Below are 16,565 nucleotides of genomic sequence, written 5' to 3' on the forward strand. Positions count from 1 at the left end.
TGCTGAAGTGCTGTTGCTATTGACGTTCACTTCTATTTGGTTCGCCGAGGCTTATTTTCAGCAGCAATCATTAGCAGGGTAATAGACAGGATGCGTACCTAGGTAGACAGGTAGGCAGGTAGGCAGGTAGGCAGGTAGGCAGGTAGGCAGGTAGGCAGGTAGGCAGGTAGGCAGGTAGGCAGGTAGGCAGGTAGGCAGGTAGGCAGGTAGGCAGGTAGGCAGGTAGGCAGGTAGGCAGGTAGGCAGGTAGGCAGGGCAGTAAGGATATGTAGATTGGAATTTGTCCCACTTGTTTTAATTACTAACAACCTTTATTTTCCTGATTATGGTTGGCATCGCGTCCGAGTTGGATATTACATGTTTCTGGAGCCTCCGGATGTATGATTCGGAGCGCTCGAGCGGCTCCAATCGAAACAGGTCCGGGTACTTGACTGGAGGCCAAGGCATGGTGATAAAATCAACATGCTCTGATATTAGAAGCTCCCTGAGCTTCAGCCCCCTGTTATCGGCTTCGTCCAAGGTGAGTCCCACAAGGGCTTCTGGCGGAGGACTTTGACGACTGCAGCCGTCCATGTCATAGACCCAAGGCCTGCTATCGTTAATATGACTTCACAGAACACCGTGTTCGTATTTGCGTTTGTCGATACGGTCGTCCAGGTTGCTAACAACAAAACTCAAATGACAGTCCATACTCTTGATCCAAGTTGCACCCTCGTAGCAGGGCTTTGTCCAAGCTTGCTATATATAGCGAGCCATGTACAGTAAGCGAAAGGACGCAGTGGGCAGGGCAATCCACAACTTCTTGTCCTCCAGCTCGATGTAGTTGCACGCATAATGCAGGATAGTCTTCATATCGCCGGGTTTGTCACTTCCTCCCAGTTGACCTTGCCCTTGCCCCTCTTGTCTGTGATCCAATCTGGGCAGCTATCAAGCCGGTATTCTGCCACGTTGCCCACCAGCCTGAAAGCTGTGCCCGGCTCAGAAAAGCGAATCTCATCGACCGGTGTGGATGCGCAAACAGTGCCTTTTCAGTAATAGGAAGACTGTATTTGACGGCCGTTAGAGCTTTTGAAATGAACTCAAACGAGTACTCTGCACCCGTTGGCGTGAGCATCTCGGGGGCGGGGGCGTCGTATTCAGTTGGCAGCTGAGAAATCATGGGTTGACCGGACACACAGACGAGGTGAAGGCAGCCGTATTTGTGTTTCTTTTTTTTAAGATTAACACCGCATGGGATCTAGCGTTCGACGCAGTTTCGGACGGTGGTGAGAACTGGTTCCACCGAGTAGTCGTGATCTGTTTAGTTTTGATGCGTCCCTCTACTGATTTGGGGACATGCTTCTTTCCAATTTGCTTCAGCCGAACCCAGGCCAGCTCATTGGCGCTACTGTCGGCCGCGAAAGGTGGTTGTGTATATATATATATATATATATATATATATACTCTGATACTATATATAGTGTGAGTAAATGAAGTAGTCAATAGAATGGGCTCCCAACGTGTATGAGATGATTTTGCCTTTCTTGTTATACAATTCAAACTGGACTTTGATCAGACATGGATTTTAGCTTTCGAAAAAAGTAGTTTCGGGTAAAGTTCCGTGTTTTTTTTTTTTTTTTTTTTTTGCTCAGCTATATTTCAGTCACTGCTGGCAAACGGGTGCAGAGGGGCGAGACTGGGGTTAGATATCAACGGTGTGGATATCCTTTCAGTGGCAACAGTTGGGAGCCAGTCGAAAGAGGGGAAAAAAACAGAACAAAATTGGGTTGTTAAGAGCACGCTTAGCGAGCAGCCAACCTTTCCAGCTCAGCAGTCAATCGGATCTAGAGAGTGGATGGGTGGAGGTCCGTATTGTGTACTTGATAGCCGTCCAAATTAATTCAGTTGGCCCAGGATGCCGTATATACGTACGTACCTACTTATTTTACCTAAGGTAGGTACCGAAGTTAGGTAGATAGCCTGTTTCGCCTCCCTTTTGTTTAATCATGACTGAGTGCTTGGAAACATATTTTCCATGTAGGTACCTACCTACCTACCAGGGTAGGTAGGTAGGTAATCAGCAGAAAGCTAGGGTTAGGGTCCAAGACAGTGCCCCTTTTCTGGGGTCGGTCTGGGGTTGCAGGGATCAGGGCTTTGTTCGGCTGTTCAGGGACGTCAACTGAAAGAACCTCGGCTGCGTGTTCCCCACCTCCACATTGTCGGCACTGTTGTTCTGCCTGTTCAACTTTTGTCAACGCAGACTTGTTGCTTCGTATTCACGGATCGTATCTTTTTTTTAGCCAAGATAAGTTTGGTCTGTTAGATTATCCTCGAGTATATATCTTCTTTATCCAAATTTGCAGCCAAATTCTCCGCCATGAGAGGTATTCAAGTCGCCGAGTATGTCAAGGTAAGAAAGAGATCCAATATCACCTATTCTCTGCGCGACCGGCATATTCGGCATGAGCTATGTCACTGACAATTGGTGCACTACCATCACCTCAACAGGGACCGCAGGAACTAAAGGTGTCGGATCTCCCTGACCCTGTGCCTAAATCCGACCAGTACTTGATTGAAGTCCATGTAAGCAACGCAATCGCGCTTGCGTACTCTTCCTACGCATTGTATAGGCAGTGAGCGGAAGCTGACCCGCATCAAACCCAAGGCTGCGGCGGCAAACTTTTTTGATATCCTCCAAATCCAAGGGAAATACCAACTTCAGCCGCGTACGTACACTCCCAGCGACGAATGATGCCTTGAGTCGCGTGAGACCCTGAAGACAGGCATCCCTATCTGAGTCTATTGTGATTCAGCGTTAAAGGATCTGACTTTGCCCATGACACGCTTGACAAGCGATCGTGGACTTGGGACTAACTAAGGACCTGGTGCCGCCGATCGACTGCAAACAAACCTGCCCATTCGTCTTGAGAGTTCACTAACACGAAAATACAGCGCTCCCCTGGGTTTCAGGATTCGAGTTTGCCGGTGTAGTCATCTCCACACCCTCCAGCAGCAAATCTCCTGCCTTCCCCGTAGGCACCCGCGTGTTTGGGGCTTCCCAGGGCGCCTACGCGACAAAGGTCTGCGCTCTCGAGGCCTCTCTGCTCGCTGTGCCGGATGGCTGGTCCTTCCGCGAGGCCGCCGGCCTCTTCGTGACGGCCCCGACCTCGTACGGTGCCCTGGTGGTCCGCGCAGACGTCAAGGCCGGCGACTATGTGCTCGTCCACGCGGCTGCCGGAGGCGTCGGCCTCGCGGCCGTGCAGGTAGCCAAGGCCAAGGGCGCAACCGTCATCGCGACGGCCGGTACCAAGCGGAAGCTCGAGGTTGCCAAGGCCTTCGGAGCTGATTATGCCATAGACTACCGGGCTGCTGACTGGCCCGAGCAGGTTAAGAAGTACGATAAACCCCATAGACAACCCCATCTATGTTTTGATGTTATTGTCACGCAGAAGCTGACAAACGAATCAGATTGACCCCCAAAGGCCGTGGTGTGGATATTGTCTACGACCCCGTCGGTCTGGTAGACAAGAGCACCAAGTGTATCGCCTGGAACGGCCGCATCCTCATCATCGGGTTCGCCGCCGGCTCGATCGAGAAGGTGGCCATGAACAAGGTGCTCCTGAAGAACATCTCGCTAGTTGGAATCCACTGGGGAGCCTACACCCTGCACGAGCCCGCCAAGATCGGTGAGGTCTGGGATGACATCCGAGACATGATCAAGAAGAAGCAGTTCCGCGGAACGGAGTTCACAGACAAGGAATTCGTCGGGCTCGAGTCCATCCCCGATGCGCTCATCGCTCTCGGGAGCAGAGACACCTGGGGCAAGGTAGTGATTCGGATTCCGCAGGGGTCGTCGGGGAAATTGTGAGGGCGGTTGCGATTTAGTGCATTGTAGTACCAGTTTGTGAGATTCTAGACTAGGAACCCGGCAGCTAGACAACGGACTAGGCCTAGAATCTCGATCTAATCTCTAGTCAAAGAGGGCATTTTTTCTGAGATGTGTAGATCGGATGGGTGGGGGACAAGGGGGTGAAAAACAAGAGACAAGGGGCGGCAAAATCGTCCGATCAGCAAGCCGATAGTACCGGTGTATCAAGCCATAAATCAAGACTCTTGAAGTGCAGAAGCTTTTCTGTTTTTCCTGTTATCGATGTTTTGTGACGAAGTGAAGCAAATTTCCCGTCCCTGTTTTGTGACTCGTTTGTGTTGGCTCAGCCAAGCATGCATCCTATCTACCTTTCGCCCTTGTATCCTTTTGTGTCTTAGCGGTTTATGTCACAGCCTGCTTGTGGCTATCCGTAACGGACACCTATTTGGTTTCTGGGTGAATTGAAAGCTCGATTAGATTCTGAAAGGCATTGTTGATGCAATTGTGGGTTTCAAATGCTCATACTCAGACCAGAGCGGCAAGGTAATTTGTTGTTTTTTAGTTGTCGTAAGGGATACACAAAGGCGTGCCGGCCGGCATTTCTGTTGGGCACAAATGCCCAAGAGTTGCAAGGGCAGCAAGTTTTTGGCGGGGTGTCATCCTCCGCAAGGGCCCATGGACGGGCGGGCTACTGGCAGATCCCAGGCGGGCCGCATTTTCGTTAACTTTGACGGTGCCCCTCACTTGTACGGATGGGGAAAGGAAGTCGTGCGAAAAGAAACAGGCAAGAAGTAAAAGAAAGCTGATAATACAGGCAAAGTTATGTCGAGAAAGGAGTTGAAAGGCGTCTACGCCTGAGCGCATACAGTTCAAGCTTTGTTTTAAAAGGAAAAAAAAAAGTTTGGTTGAAAGATGAACCGAACAATTCTCAAGGTGAATAGTGGGAGGTGTATTACAGTCCTTTCTTTTTTTTCTTCTTCTTCCTCCGTGCAGTCAGTCACCAGTCAACCGTGAGGTGCAGACGAGACAGCACAAAACCTCTAGCGCACCCAGTCCTTTGGGTCATGGATGCAGGAACCACACAGCCGCAGATAACAAAAGCCGGTCCCAAGGCAGCGGAACGGGGCTATACCCAAGCGCCGAAGCGAGTCAATCTAGTTCCCACCCCAGCTTGCCCAGGTGACATGGCCTTGATGGAGGGGGGTTTAGCTTCAAACTACCACGGCTAGCCCCCCAATTAGCTTCTATGCGCGCCTGTCAGCGGGAGAAGCTGAAGCCTAGCGTATTTCTTTTTCCCAAGTGGGCAAGGTATAGAGCTAGTACCCAAGGCGGCTTAGCGTCTCTGTAGGTTGGGTTTTCTCGGCAGGCGTCTTTTTCGTTGGGCGAATTGGCAACTCTGGATTTTTTTATTCTCCTTGTTTTATTCTTTTTTTTTTTCCTCTGATTTTTGATTCATGGGCGTCTCCCTAGTCGCCCAGTCTCGAATCGTGCCAATCGTAAAAACGCATCTTTGACAGCTCAAACAAACATCCCGATTTAAGCACGGGATGAAATGGGAAAGAAAAAAAGTGCCGAGCGGGATGCCGTGCAGCCAGCCATCTCGAGTTCGGATCTCACTCCATCTCAGACCTGACCCCACTGAATAGTACCAAGGAGTGCACTGATCAATATTCGTCAATCGTACCAGAATTTTCCACCGGGCTCATTTTGTTGAACTCCCCAAAACTGCATGAAAAAGCCACTTGGGGGCTCCATGCCCGCTTGATAATTAACGACAAGCCCACTTCTCTGCTTTACTTGGATCGGGCCGAGCCAATAATCACCAGCATGGAGCAGGCTCCGACCCTTGAGGCTTATCGGCAGTCGGGGCGGGGTCGTTTTGGCTCTGAACCTTGCAAAAGTCCCTTGAACACAAAGAAAAAGGAGCATAAAAAGGAAACAATAAAAAAAAACAAAAAGCCCAGAGAAAAACAGGATGAACGGACAGACGCGCCATTACCTCACATCACTAAGCCTGTTGTCAGCCAATTCGATCCAGGATGATGCATGTTTGAGGGCCCTTGTCGCTGTTGTGCTTGCGCTGCATACGCCAGGTCAGCCCGCCGCCACGGTTCATCTGCTTTCCGCAACTCTGGTTCGGTCCAAAGCCACGCGAGTTGCTTTTGCAATCCTTTTCTCCTCTGTCCACTTTTCTTCTATGTCTTGTCTAGGTACTGCGTATTACTCTGTATCGATTTAATCGATCGGTAATAGTGGCATTGTCTGAGTGGTTAGTGCCCGACAACGTCCACACGTTTGCCTGTTTTTTTTTTCTTTTGTCGCTCTGCTTGATGTCTAACTTGATGAAACCAAATTATTCGTCTTTTTGGTTGCTTTGCTTCGCCCTGTTGTCTCAAGATGAATAGCAGCGCAAGCTTTGTATTTCTCTCCCTTGGGAGGCTACCGAGGGAGAAAGGGTATATAGCTTGCAGCCATCTTTTGGTTCGTAATTGCATCCCTGCACCGATGCTTTCCTGGGCTAGCAAGGATGGATCCCATATCGTCGATGGATCCTTGCATCATCCATCTGATGGACCCTCTGACCGGACCCAGACAGAGCTCGATCATTTTAATAGTCTGCCTGCCGGGGCTTTGTTATCCGACCTTTCTTCTTTAATGGACCTGGCCCATCGTTCTCCCTCTCTGGCTGTTGATTCCGTCTGCCCTTTCTCGACCATCCGCCACCCTAACGTCCCGTATCGTCATCTCAACGGTCTCAGACCCCTCCCCTGAGGCTGTCCTAGAGCAGAAAAAGTGGCTTGACTAGCCTACCCAAAAATACCTTGGACGGGATCGCGACAAAGTTGGCTGCCCACTCCCACCGCTCTCCGCATTCTTTTCCGACCTTAGTACAGAGCTCGTCTGCTCCCCCGCTCGCGGCTCAACGGCTTTCAAGCTCGATACGCCGAGTCAGAGAGCACAAGATCAACACAGGCCGGTTTTTATTTTGTGAAAGAAATCCAACCCCCCTCCTGACAAGCAAACATCGTCCGAGTTACCCATTTTTGAGTGGACAGAAATCTGCACTGCTTGGTTGTCACCTGACGGCCAGCTCGCCGGCGGGATGGAAGAGGAAGAAGTCCTCCCAGGCGCAGCGACACACGACTCCATGGCCTCGTCGTCAATCTTGTCGGCGACGAGTCCGCTCGAGGCGGCGCACAGCTCCGACATTGACGTTGTGCAGGCTTGGGAGAACTTACTCTCCGCTCCGGAAGAGCATCACTTTGAGAATGGGCGTCGCTACCACATGTTCCGACAGGGACGGTACCCGATACCAAACGACGAGGACGAACAGGTCAGGGAGGATATGAAACATGCCATGCTACTCGAGTTGACGGTCAGTCCGCGAATCCCGATCATCCGCTTCTAGACCTACGGTGGCTAGCTAGCTATTCTCTTCCTGTTTGGCTCCGACACTGATATGCTACTCAGGGCGGGAAATTATTCTACGCTCCTATCGGCGACTCTCCGGAAAAGATCATGGATATTGGCACGGGAACAGGTGAGCCAACATTCTTGTAGTGCTGCACAATAGCTGTTTCTTGAGCCATCAGCTGACGTGGAACCTTAGGCATATGGGCAATAGATGGTACGACCACCGACACATGATGTTATCTGCTTGTTTCGTCTTCTTTTTTGCCGCTTGCTTAACGTTCTCGACTTTCAGACGGAAATTTAACCTTAAAGCCATTATAGTTGCGGATGTGTATCCCGGAGCGGAGGTCCTAGGGACCGATCTTTCTGCGATACAACCAGACTTGGTTCCCCCAAAGTAAGTTCTATAGATAGATGCGTCTAGGAGAAAGATTACTGATCGCGTCCATAGTGTTCGCTTTGTCGTCGATGACGTTGAGGACCCAGAGTGGCTTAATGGCTCCAACTGGGATCTGATACATCTACGGATGGTCTCGGGCTCGTTGATCGATATACAGGGAGTTTTCAACCGATGTTACGAGTATGTAACCTAACCCCCGCGTAAACCCTCCACCAAACCAACGCACGGATATGTCATTTGTCATGCCTATAACCCATCTCGATCTCTGGGCTGGGGTAAACAACGTTTCGGCAGTGCAACTTTCCTTTCACACGTGCAACAACTAACCAGGATTTCCCCTCGACAGACACATAAGGCCCGGAGGATGGATCGAACTTCAGGACATGCATGCCTTCCCGCAATGTGACGACAATACCATGAAGCCAGACGACTTCTTGCTGGGCTTTTATAAATTGGTCCACCAGTCCTTTAATGCGCGAGGCATGGACCACCGGAACCGACCCAAGGAGATGAAAAGCTACCTCCAGCAGGCAGGCTTTACCAACATCAAATGCATTGTAAAGAAGACACCGGTCGGCCCCTGGGCCAAGGGTGATCAGCTGCAGCGGATCGGCGAGTGCATGAAGTACGCCATCTACGACCTGCTCCCGAGCTTGGTCAAGCCGCTCGAGGCCATCGAGATCTCGAGGATCGAGGCCGAGGTGTGGTTCGTCAAGGTGAGGAAGACGCTGGAGGACAACTCCATACATAGGTATTTCAACTACTACTTCTGGTATGCGCAAAAGCCAGGCCCAGATGAAAGGACGCCAACACATCCCTGAATAGCGGGGGATGTGGTGCGAGGAAATGGGTTTGGAATGTTTTGTGTCTCATTTTGAGACTGGCATGATCAAAAGGGCTGTGGGAGGCCGGTGGCGTGTCTTTCCTGTTTTGGCTTTATTTTGGCGACATCTTGGTGGCATGGATGGAGTTGGCGGCGTCCCTTTGGATATCTCGTTTTTGTTTCTCCTCTCTGCCTGGCCATATCAACACAGGTTTCCAAGGTTTATAGTTGTCACGAATATGACCGCATGGGAACATAAACTTGGTACTACCACTTGCAATGCCGTCGGGATTGAACTTTATACGGCATTAATTCCGAGATGAGCCTCATGAGCCCACGGTCATGTGCGCAAAATAACTCCGCGCTTAGGGTTCTGACTTTAATAAGGCTGAATAATTTTCCGTTTGCACCACATTCTGTAACAAAAGGCAAACTTTGAGCCGCATATCTGGAGTTACACTTGAATTCATACAGCCCCAGAAGGCACTGTGAGGTTCCAGGGGTAATGCTTACATAATCGACATACGGACGTCACAGCTCCTGAAGCTTTGCTGTTTAGCGCGAACCTCAAGTAAAAAATCGCCCCACCGCGTATTTCGCTGGCCAGGTCAGGATCGCCAATCAATCTTTCGATCGGTGCCTTTCCCAGCCAGTTTTTCACGATATCAAGTCGAAACACCAGGAAACTAAACAGAGAACGAACGAAAAAAAAAACGAACGGAAAACGTCAAAGCTTGAAAATCCCATCCTGCCAGCTCGGCAGCCGAGCAACCCACACAACAACCTTCAAGATGGCATCCCCAAGCGTGGCCAAAATCGCCGACGCGATGCTCGCGCACTCGGCGCCCAAGTACAGCTTCTCCTTCACGCCGTTCCTGCAGCAGACGTACCAGCACAGCCTGCCGTCGGACCGACCGATATGCAAAGTCTACGCGTCGGGCGGCAACTGCCCCAACGGCACGCGGTGCCTGGAGCGGCACGTCGCCGACCCGTCGCAGCTCTCCAACGCCCAGAGCGGATACGGCAGCGGCAAGCGCGACGGCCCCGCCTTCAACAGCCTGGTGTGCAAGCATTGGCTGCGCGGCCTGTGCAAAAAGGGCGACGGGTGCGAGTTCCTGCACGAGTACAACCTGCGCCGCATGCCAGAGTGCAACTTTTACATCCGCAACGGCTACTGCCAGAACGGCGAGGAGTGTCTGTACCTGCACATTGATCCGCAGAGCAAACTGCCGCCTTGTCCGCACTATGACCAGGGCTTTTGTCCGCTCGGCCCCCGGTGCAGCAAGAAGCACGTCAGGCGGAACCTGTGTCCCTACTACCTCTGCGGCTTCTGTCCCGACGGTAGGCTGTGCAAGCAGGGTGCTCACCCCGGCTGGAATCCCAAGCTGGACCCGCCGACGGTCAAGGTCGAGAAGCCAGCTGGCGAGGAGGATGCTATGGGTTTTGCCGCGAGGGGAGGGGCCTACGATGATCACGAAGATGGCGATAGGGGTGGACAGCAGAGGGGCGATAGGAGGGGAGGTTATGGGCAGCGGGATGGGAAGTTTGGTGGTGGTGGTGGTGGTGGGAGGGGCGGTTGGAGAGGCCGCGGCGGAGGTCATAGGGGTAGGGGACGGTACTGATAATTTCTTTTTCTTTTCAATCACGCATGCGTCCACGGGGTTATTTGGCTCAAGTTCTTCTGTACATGTTTGGCGTTGGTGGTGTGGCTTGCTTTATTAAGTTTTATAGAGTGGCGTTGTATACCATGGCAAATCACTCTGGTTCAGGATGTGGTGCGATTTTGCTCAAGTATCTCAGATTCTACCTAGATACTTGTCTCGCTAATTCCATACCATTACTGCGGACGTGCGATATTTTTCTTTTTCAAAAATCCTCCTCGCTGACTATACAGGGGCTCTCCAGGGGTTGGAGTCTGATGCGTCTCCCAGGGTGCTCCCAGTCACGGCGATAAATTCACCGCTCTCGCTCACCGACCTTGGTGAGGTCTTTGGCGATATCTTTGGCGAGTTAGTTGGCGAGTTGTCGGCCGACGCGGGTTGCCACGCCGCGAGATCGTCGACCTTTCTCACGCCCATCATCCACGCCACCAAATTGCGCGGCACCCAGCGGCCGACAAAGCCGTAAAGGTCGGCGCCGAGACCGATGCGCACCACCGTCGGCGGCTGGACACCCCCCGCGGTGTGTATAATGTCAAAGACGGTGTTGTGAAGTTCCCTCAACGACGTCCCACGTAGGCCGTGGAAGACGGTTCCGGAGCCGACTGTTGCAGAGCTGGCTTGGGCGTCAAAGTTACGGCCGTAAGCGTGACGCGCCCCTTCGGGCCAGGAAGCCTCTGATGAGCTGTCCGAAGATGGGGGCATCAGCGCGGCACGGGCAGTAGCCGCCGCGCCGGCTTGCGCCGATGGTGTGAAGCTGGCAAAGTCAAACGTGCCCAGCTGCACGTGCGTGACTGGGATTGAGAGCGGGCGGAGCTCCGCCGTCAGAACCTCAGTGAAGGCCGACAGAGCGGAGCAGACTGTGGCCTCGGGGGCGTGGAAGGGTGGGTTGATAGAGGATATTATGGACGGAGTGAAGACGAGGACCTTGGGAGGGGAGTTGGTGTTGGTCTTTGATACCTTTCCATCAGGGCCGATCTCCGGTTCTGGTGGCTGCGTCGATAATCTAGCGGTGAGAAGGGGCAGGAAGGCCTGTATGGTGAGGATGGGGTGGAGGAGGTGTGTGTTGAAGAGGTCGGCAAAACTTGATGGCGGTATGGTGGCTATGGGAGAGGTCTGGTAGCTGAGGGATGGTACGAGGATGACGGCTTTGAGAGTCAGGTAGTTGGCCTTTGCTTTAGATACGGGTGCATGGGGCGTTTGAAGGTATTGAGCAAACAGGTCGATCGAAGCTCCTGCGCTGGGAGGCTATGGAGGGAAGAAGTTGTTAGCGAGGCCGTCCAACATAGCTCAAGCTTGAATTCACCCAGGAAACTTACGTCTGCAATGTCAATGGCCAAAGGCTTTATGTCCATCCTCGACATGTTACGCACCATGGCGTCATCTTCGACCGAGTTGCAAACAATGTAGACGGTGTGACCTCTCCTCTCCAAGTCCAGCGCGATCGCCTTGGTCAACGGCAGACTGGGTTTACCCGCAACTACGACGACCTCTAAGCGGCCACCGTTGCGGGCACGCTTTGCCCGGCGCGTTTTGCGGCAAAAATGGCTGCGTCGGTAGCACTGGTACATGACGGTGCCCGTCGCAAGCACGATCAAGCCCGTCACCAGCTTGTGTCTTGAAACCCAGTCCTCAAACTTTTCGTATGTAGACTGCGGCACCATCTCGGCGGAAAAGCGCGACGGGGGCGGTCGCGGACGGACAGACTCTGGGATCCATTGGGCGGATGAGAGCTGTATGCGTAGCTGCCCAGCCAAATTTTCGACGTGCTTGTCGATGTAGTCGGCGACGTCGCCCGAGTAACGACGGACTTCGTTGGGAATAGACGACAGCTGGGGGCGGGATAGATAGTTAGTAGGGTTAGGAAGCGACGTCGTATATTTGTTTGCCAGATGGGATGCATATGGGCGAACTTACAACGTCGCGAAAAACTTGGTCGTCTCCAGACATTTTGTCCTTTGTGTCGTGATGGAAAGATTACGGCATTTATATACTCTGAATATCATAAACACACCATGTGTTTGGGCTGCCAAGTAGTTGCTCTCTTCCCGTTCAGGCTGGAGTCGACGAGTCACTGGCTGGTTGTCAAAATAAAAAGCATTCCCCTTTCGTCTGATCTGAGGATCGATACAAATCTGGGTCACCTGTCCGCCCTTGTCGAAGAACTTGTGCTTGCTATCGTAATCGCGTCCCCGCTTGGCGATTAAAGTGGAGAACATCTGCACGAACGTCATTTCGGGGACCGGGTTCCGTAGTGGGGCCGGCAGTGCCCGGCACACCTAAGCCGGGCTGCCGCACTAAGTCGGAGTCAGTTAATGGTAGTACTGATGTTACGGTCGCATAAATAGTTGTAATTACCACTGGTTCTTGGTCTATTCTAGGCTCTCCCGCAAACATGAACCTTGTAGACTACGGAGTATTTACTACAGCTTTCTTGCCAGAACCCTCAGTCTCACGTAGCTAAACATGTAGCCGCCTTCCGGTTTGGCGCACACCTTTTCAAGCACCCCTACCACCTCGCGGATGCATTCTTCCCTCTGATGTGCTGGCAGCGCATCGAAAAATTGCTTTGCCATCAGCCGGATCCACGCATCTACGCCGCCGGCGTCAGCCGTCGTCGGCCTCCAGACGCGCTCAATCCTTTCAATCTTCCACCCTCCCACTGTCTTCTCCATCATTTTTCGTGTCCAATCTTCGTCGGGGAAGAACCAAGGGCTCGTCTCGGCAGCGCGATGAAGACCAATCCGACGGCCCACCGCACTCAGTATCCCGGCTTTGAGCTCTGACACATTTCCCAGACCGCCCATCTCAAAAGCAAAGGTGCCTCCAGGAACCAGGGCGTTCTTCACACCGACAAGAAATTGCTTTCGCTTGTCCTCTGGTCGGAGAATCCAGTGCATTGCCGCATTGGAAAAGACCTTGGTGAAGGTGCCCGCTTGAAGTTCGGGTTTGTTGACCAGATCCGTGGCGTCGCACGCTTTATATTCCGAGGTAGTCAGTGTCGTGCGATAGTACAGACTGGTCGGCCAATCAAAGTCTGATGCATGGGTTTACATACCTTCAAATGTGCAGTTTTTGAGCCCAGCATTTGAAGCAGTCTCCACCGCTGTTCCGATCATCGAGGCGGAACTGTCAATCCCATAGAGGCTTCCGCGGCCCTGTGCCATTATTTGAGCTATTTGCAGATCCAGGACACCGTCTTGCAGGTTACTGTCAAGTCAGTCTTTGACCACATGAAATGAACCAAGTACCTGGTATTTTGGGCAACAAACCGCCGCATCCAATATCGAGTATCACATCATCCTTCTGAGGATCAAGCCATTTCATTATCTCCACAGCCAACTTGGGTACAAAAGAGGCCGCATTTTGGTATTCCTGCAAGAGCCATTAGCTATCGGCATAAGTGGGTAGACAGGCCGCAAAAGCAAATTGTGGCTTAGGTATGTAGGCTAAAAGCTGATACCAAAGTGAGAACTTCGTACATTGGATGACCAATTGTCTTGTGTTGTTCCTGTCATGGTGTTTGTTGATCGTGAAAGGTACCTAAGTATGCTGCTTTCAGGGCAACAAAAAGTGCAGAACTGAACAAATTACCAGTGCAAGTCTTGGGAAGAGAGAAAACCACAGATTCTGATTTAAGAATTGTTATAGTAGTTTATTTGAGCTGGAATGATGGTTGGTATAACTCTTCTTATAAGCACCTTCCATGATAGGAACTTTTGGTGGTTCGGTTCCGATGTCGGAGCATCTTCATGAAACCTTCCTCCAGCAAACTGCAAGCATCTTGGAACCCGCTAACATTGTGCTGTCTCCTGACTGCGAAGCCGGAGAATAGTACAGACGAACGTGGTAGTATCTGGTTATGTACGGAGCGAAATCGGTTGATTGACTACGACTTTGCTGACAAAATGCTCTGGGATACCTCTTTTCATGTCCTGGTTTATCATCAAAAAAGCCGTATTGAATTGGCATACATGCATAACGCTATGGTAATCGAAGAACAGGTGCCAGACCATCAAATGCCTGCCTCGGTCTCGATACTTGAGTTCAAGCAGACAATCAGCCATGATACCGGCCCCGAACACATCGGGCTGAATTATAGCTGCTCAAGGTACCCTGCAGGACATTAAGAACGCAAAATGCTCCATCTTTCCTTGTACTACAACAGCCAAACCTTACTGGACGTTGGCTCCGAACGAGTTGACCTGGAAGGTGGTCTGGCCGCCCGTGAATGGCTCGGTGCCGAATTGGAAGGCTGTGGAAAAGGAAGGGTACAAGTTAGTACAGAGCAGTGACATACGCAGACATGTCCAGAAACGGCAGAGGGGATGCTTACTAGTAAGGTATTGCTGGCTGGCCGGGAATCCTTGGCTCTGCTGCAGGTAGGTGAAGAACTGCTTGATGTCGGCGTTGAAATAGGTGATGGCGCCCTGGGTGGTGACGAAGCTGTAGACGCGCATGCCGTTGTTGAGACCGCTCCACAGCTGCCAGTTGCGGCCGCCGACGTTGGCGTTGCCGATCTGGCTGCCGATGGGCTGGACATCGCCGTACCGGCCGAGCCAGACCATGAGCTCGTAGTCGCCGTGGGTGTTGTCACGGTTCGGGTCGGTGCTGGTGAAGAGGTCGTAGGCGACGTTGGCGCGGATGTTCCCGTTGTTGTAGTTCCACTGCACCACGCTGGGCATGGAGTTTATGCTGGCGATGGTGCGGCCCCTCTGGATGGTTCGGCCCGAGTAGGGGTAGCTCTTGACGTTGTTCTGGCCGCCCGACCACTGCCACGTGCTGCGCCAGCTGACGTGGTTCGCAGAGCTGCTGTCGATGTAGGTGCACTGCGATCCGCTGCCAGAGTCCTTGCCCCACATGTTGTTGTTGACGTAGTAGCCGTTGCCCGACCAGTAGCCGTACTGGTCGCACAGCGTCTGGATCTGCCGGCCCTCGAGGACCGCGGCGGCTTCAGCGGCCGGGGATGGTGTCATCGGCGCCGCCGAGGCGAGCGAGACGAGGAAGAGGAGCGCTGCGGAGGTCTTCATCTTGAGGCTCTACGGTTACGAGATTTCCGAAGAAAAAAGAATGTTTGTAGATGTCGTCTTGGGCGTGGCAAGCACAAAGAGGCCATTGTTATCGATGATCAAAGGCAGAACGGATGTCTTTATATAGGTAGGCAAGGGGAGCCCCATACGAGAAGATTTCCATTCCTTGTACAGAACCTCAAAGATTTGCCTCCGTTCCGCAACAGGTCCATGATACTACCCCAAGGCAAAGGGGCGCCGAAGAAGCGGCCCGACGACGCTGCCATGATGGGTCTCGTAATAACGTTGCGTACCCCCTGTTCGGCACCCCCCCTGTTCGGCACCCAAAAATAACAACACTTTTATTTTTATCCTCCAACTTCTATTATAAATATCTCGATGAATCTGTCACTTTTGGATTTACTTTTTTCTGATTTTAATTCTCCATTTTCCAATGAAGCAATATACTGAAAAACAGCTTATATCTGCAATTAACGACGTCAATAATGGCAATCCAATTGCAAAAACCTCCCGAAAATGGGGAATACCTAGGTCTACACTTCAAAGTCGACTTAAAGGTTCTCAACCTTATAAAAAAGCACAAAGCCCTTTTCAAAGGCTTTCCACGGAACAGGAAAAGCATTTGGCTGATTGGGTACTTACCCAAACAGCTTTAGGGCTTCCGCCAACGCATCAAGAATTACGCTTTTTTGCCGAACGAATTCTTCAAGCCGCCGGAGAGACAAAAGGCCTTGGAAAACGTTGGATAACTCGTTTTTTGGCTCGTTATCCAATCCTTAAAACCCAAAGGCCCCGTCGAATAGATAACGCCCGGGTTAATGGCGCTACTACGGAGGTAATTAAATCTTGGTGGCTTTATATTACGAACCCGGTTATTAACGCTATTAAACCGGAAAACCGTTGGAATATGGACGAAACCGGTATAATGGAAGGCAAAGGATCTAATGGCCTAGTATTAGGGCTTAACGGGATCCGGCCGTTGCAACGAAAAGAGCCCGGAACGCGTGGTTGGACGACTATAATCGAATGTATATCGGCTACGGGCGTTGCCCTCCCTCCCCTCGTTATATTTAAGGGAAAAAACGTACAACAACAATGGTTTCCCACGGATTTAAGCCCTTTCGATAATTGGCAATTTCATGCAACCGAAAACGGGTGGACAAATAACCAAACGGCTATCGAATGGTTAAAAAAGGTGTTTATTCCGTATACCCAACCTTTAACCCCTGAAAAGCGGTTATTAGTTTTGGATGGCCATGGATCACATATAACGGACGAATTTATGCTTCTTTGCTTGCAAAATAATATTCAACTCCTATATTTACCCCCTCATTCGTCACACGTTCTTCAACCATTGGATCTATCGGTTTTTGGGCCGTTAAAAGAAGCTTAT

General features: G+C 51.6%; 6 protein-coding genes across 6 annotated transcripts; 3 read left to right on the forward strand and 3 right to left on the reverse strand.

The window, feature by feature from the left end:
- The first annotated feature begins 2,158 nt into the window (after nt 1-2,158).
- Nucleotides 2,159-4,106, forward strand: MGG_11519 (alcohol dehydrogenase). Its single transcript, XM_003718284.1, has 5 exons — nt 2,159-2,389; nt 2,488-2,562; nt 2,645-2,705; nt 2,932-3,373; nt 3,448-4,106. Exons 1-5 carry the CDS (start codon nt 2,357-2,359, stop codon nt 3,845-3,847), a joined length of 1,011 nt encoding a protein of 336 aa, XP_003718332.1. The 5' UTR covers nt 2,159-2,356; the 3' UTR covers nt 3,848-4,106.
- A 2,513-nt stretch (nt 4,107-6,619) lies between these two features.
- MGG_00681 (uncharacterized protein) lies at nt 6,620-8,762 on the forward strand. The gene is made up of 6 exons (XM_003718285.1): nt 6,620-7,223; nt 7,319-7,388; nt 7,458-7,475; nt 7,583-7,658; nt 7,713-7,841; nt 8,008-8,762. Exons 1-6 carry the CDS (start codon nt 6,951-6,953, stop codon nt 8,480-8,482), a joined length of 1,041 nt encoding a protein of 346 aa, XP_003718333.1. The 5' UTR covers nt 6,620-6,950; the 3' UTR covers nt 8,483-8,762.
- Nucleotides 8,763-8,932: 170 nt separating this feature from the next.
- MGG_00680 (mRNA 3'-end-processing protein yth-1) lies at nt 8,933-10,331 on the forward strand. The gene has a single exon (XM_003718286.1). The coding sequence runs from the start codon at nt 9,276-9,278 to the stop codon at nt 10,104-10,106; it is 831 nt and encodes a 276-aa protein (XP_003718334.1). The 5' UTR covers nt 8,933-9,275; the 3' UTR covers nt 10,107-10,331.
- On the reverse strand, nt 10,161-12,287 carry MGG_00679 (uncharacterized protein). Its single transcript, XM_003718287.1, has 3 exons — nt 12,060-12,287; nt 11,462-11,974; nt 10,161-11,390 (listed from the first exon to the last, which is right to left on the reverse strand). Exons 1-3 carry the CDS (start codon nt 12,090-12,092, stop codon nt 10,371-10,373), a joined length of 1,566 nt encoding a protein of 521 aa, XP_003718335.1. The 5' UTR covers nt 12,093-12,287; the 3' UTR covers nt 10,161-10,370.
- A 185-nt stretch (nt 12,288-12,472) lies between these two features.
- MGG_00678 (uncharacterized protein) lies at nt 12,473-13,803 on the reverse strand. Its single transcript, XM_003718288.1, has 4 exons — nt 13,625-13,803; nt 13,415-13,517; nt 13,201-13,341; nt 12,473-13,119 (listed from the first exon to the last, which is right to left on the reverse strand). The coding sequence occupies exons 1-4, from the start codon at nt 13,658-13,660 to the stop codon at nt 12,566-12,568; spliced, it is 834 nt and encodes a 277-aa protein (XP_003718336.1). The 5' UTR covers nt 13,661-13,803; the 3' UTR covers nt 12,473-12,565.
- Nucleotides 13,804-13,980: 177 nt separating this feature from the next.
- Nucleotides 13,981-15,383, reverse strand: MGG_00677 (endoglucanase-1). Its single transcript, XM_003718289.1, has 2 exons — nt 14,479-15,383; nt 13,981-14,397 (listed from the first exon to the last, which is right to left on the reverse strand). The coding sequence occupies exons 1-2, from the start codon at nt 15,170-15,172 to the stop codon at nt 14,318-14,320; spliced, it is 774 nt and encodes a 257-aa protein (XP_003718337.1). The 5' UTR covers nt 15,173-15,383; the 3' UTR covers nt 13,981-14,317.
- Between the last annotated feature and the right edge of the window lie 1,182 nt (nt 15,384-16,565).

This window comes from Pyricularia oryzae, chromosome 5 (genome assembly GCF_000002495.2).
Source record: "Pyricularia oryzae 70-15 chromosome 5, whole genome shotgun sequence".
In the NCBI taxonomy this organism is placed as follows: domain Eukaryota; kingdom Fungi; phylum Ascomycota; class Sordariomycetes; order Magnaporthales; family Pyriculariaceae; genus Pyricularia; species Pyricularia oryzae.

Coding starts and splice junctions, on each gene's coding strand:
- MGG_11519 (XM_003718284.1), top strand. CDS start 2,357: ATGAGAGGTATTCAAGTCGCCGAGTATGTCAAG. Junction 2,390..2,487: donor AAGTCGCCGAGTATGTCAAG/GTAAGAAAGAGA, acceptor TCACCTCAACAG/GGACCGCAGGAACTAAAGGT. Junction 2,563..2,644: donor AGTACTTGATTGAAGTCCAT/GTAAGCAACGCA, acceptor ATCAAACCCAAG/GCTGCGGCGGCAAACTTTTT.
- MGG_00681 (XM_003718285.1), top strand. CDS start 6,951: ATGGAAGAGGAAGAAGTCCTCCCAGGCGCAGCGACACACGACTCCATG. Junction 7,659..7,712: donor CCAGACTTGGTTCCCCCAAA/GTAAGTTCTATA, acceptor TCGCGTCCATAG/TGTTCGCTTTGTCGTCGATG. Junction 7,842..8,007: donor GTTTTCAACCGATGTTACGA/GTATGTAACCTA, acceptor TCCCCTCGACAG/ACACATAAGGCCCGGAGGAT.
- MGG_00680 (XM_003718286.1), top strand. CDS start 9,276: ATGGCATCCCCAAGCGTGGCCAAAATCGCCGACGCGATGCTCGCGCAC.
- MGG_00679 (XM_003718287.1), bottom strand. CDS start 12,092: ATGTCTGGAGACGACCAAGTTTTTCGCGACGTT. Junction 11,975..12,059: donor ACCAAGTTTTTCGCGACGTT/GTAAGTTCGCCC, acceptor TCCCGCCCCCAG/CTGTCGTCTATTCCCAACGA. Junction 11,391..11,461: donor TGGCCATTGACATTGCAGAC/GTAAGTTTCCTG, acceptor TTCCCTCCATAG/CCTCCCAGCGCAGGAGCTTC.
- MGG_00678 (XM_003718288.1), bottom strand. CDS start 13,660: ATGACAGGAACAACACAAGACAATTGGTCATCCAAT. Junction 13,342..13,414: donor ACTCGATATTGGATGCGGCG/GTTTGTTGCCCA, acceptor GTAACCTGCAAG/ACGGTGTCCTGGATCTGCAA. Junction 13,120..13,200: donor CAAAAACTGCACATTTGAAG/GTATGTAAACCC, acceptor CGGAATATAAAG/CGTGCGACGCCACGGATCTG.
- MGG_00677 (XM_003718289.1), bottom strand. CDS start 15,172: ATGAAGACCTCCGCAGCGCTCCTCTTCCTCGTCTCGCTCGCCTCGGCG. Junction 14,398..14,478: donor CAGCCAGCAATACCTTACTA/GTAAGCATCCCC, acceptor CCTTTTCCACAG/CCTTCCAATTCGGCACCGAG.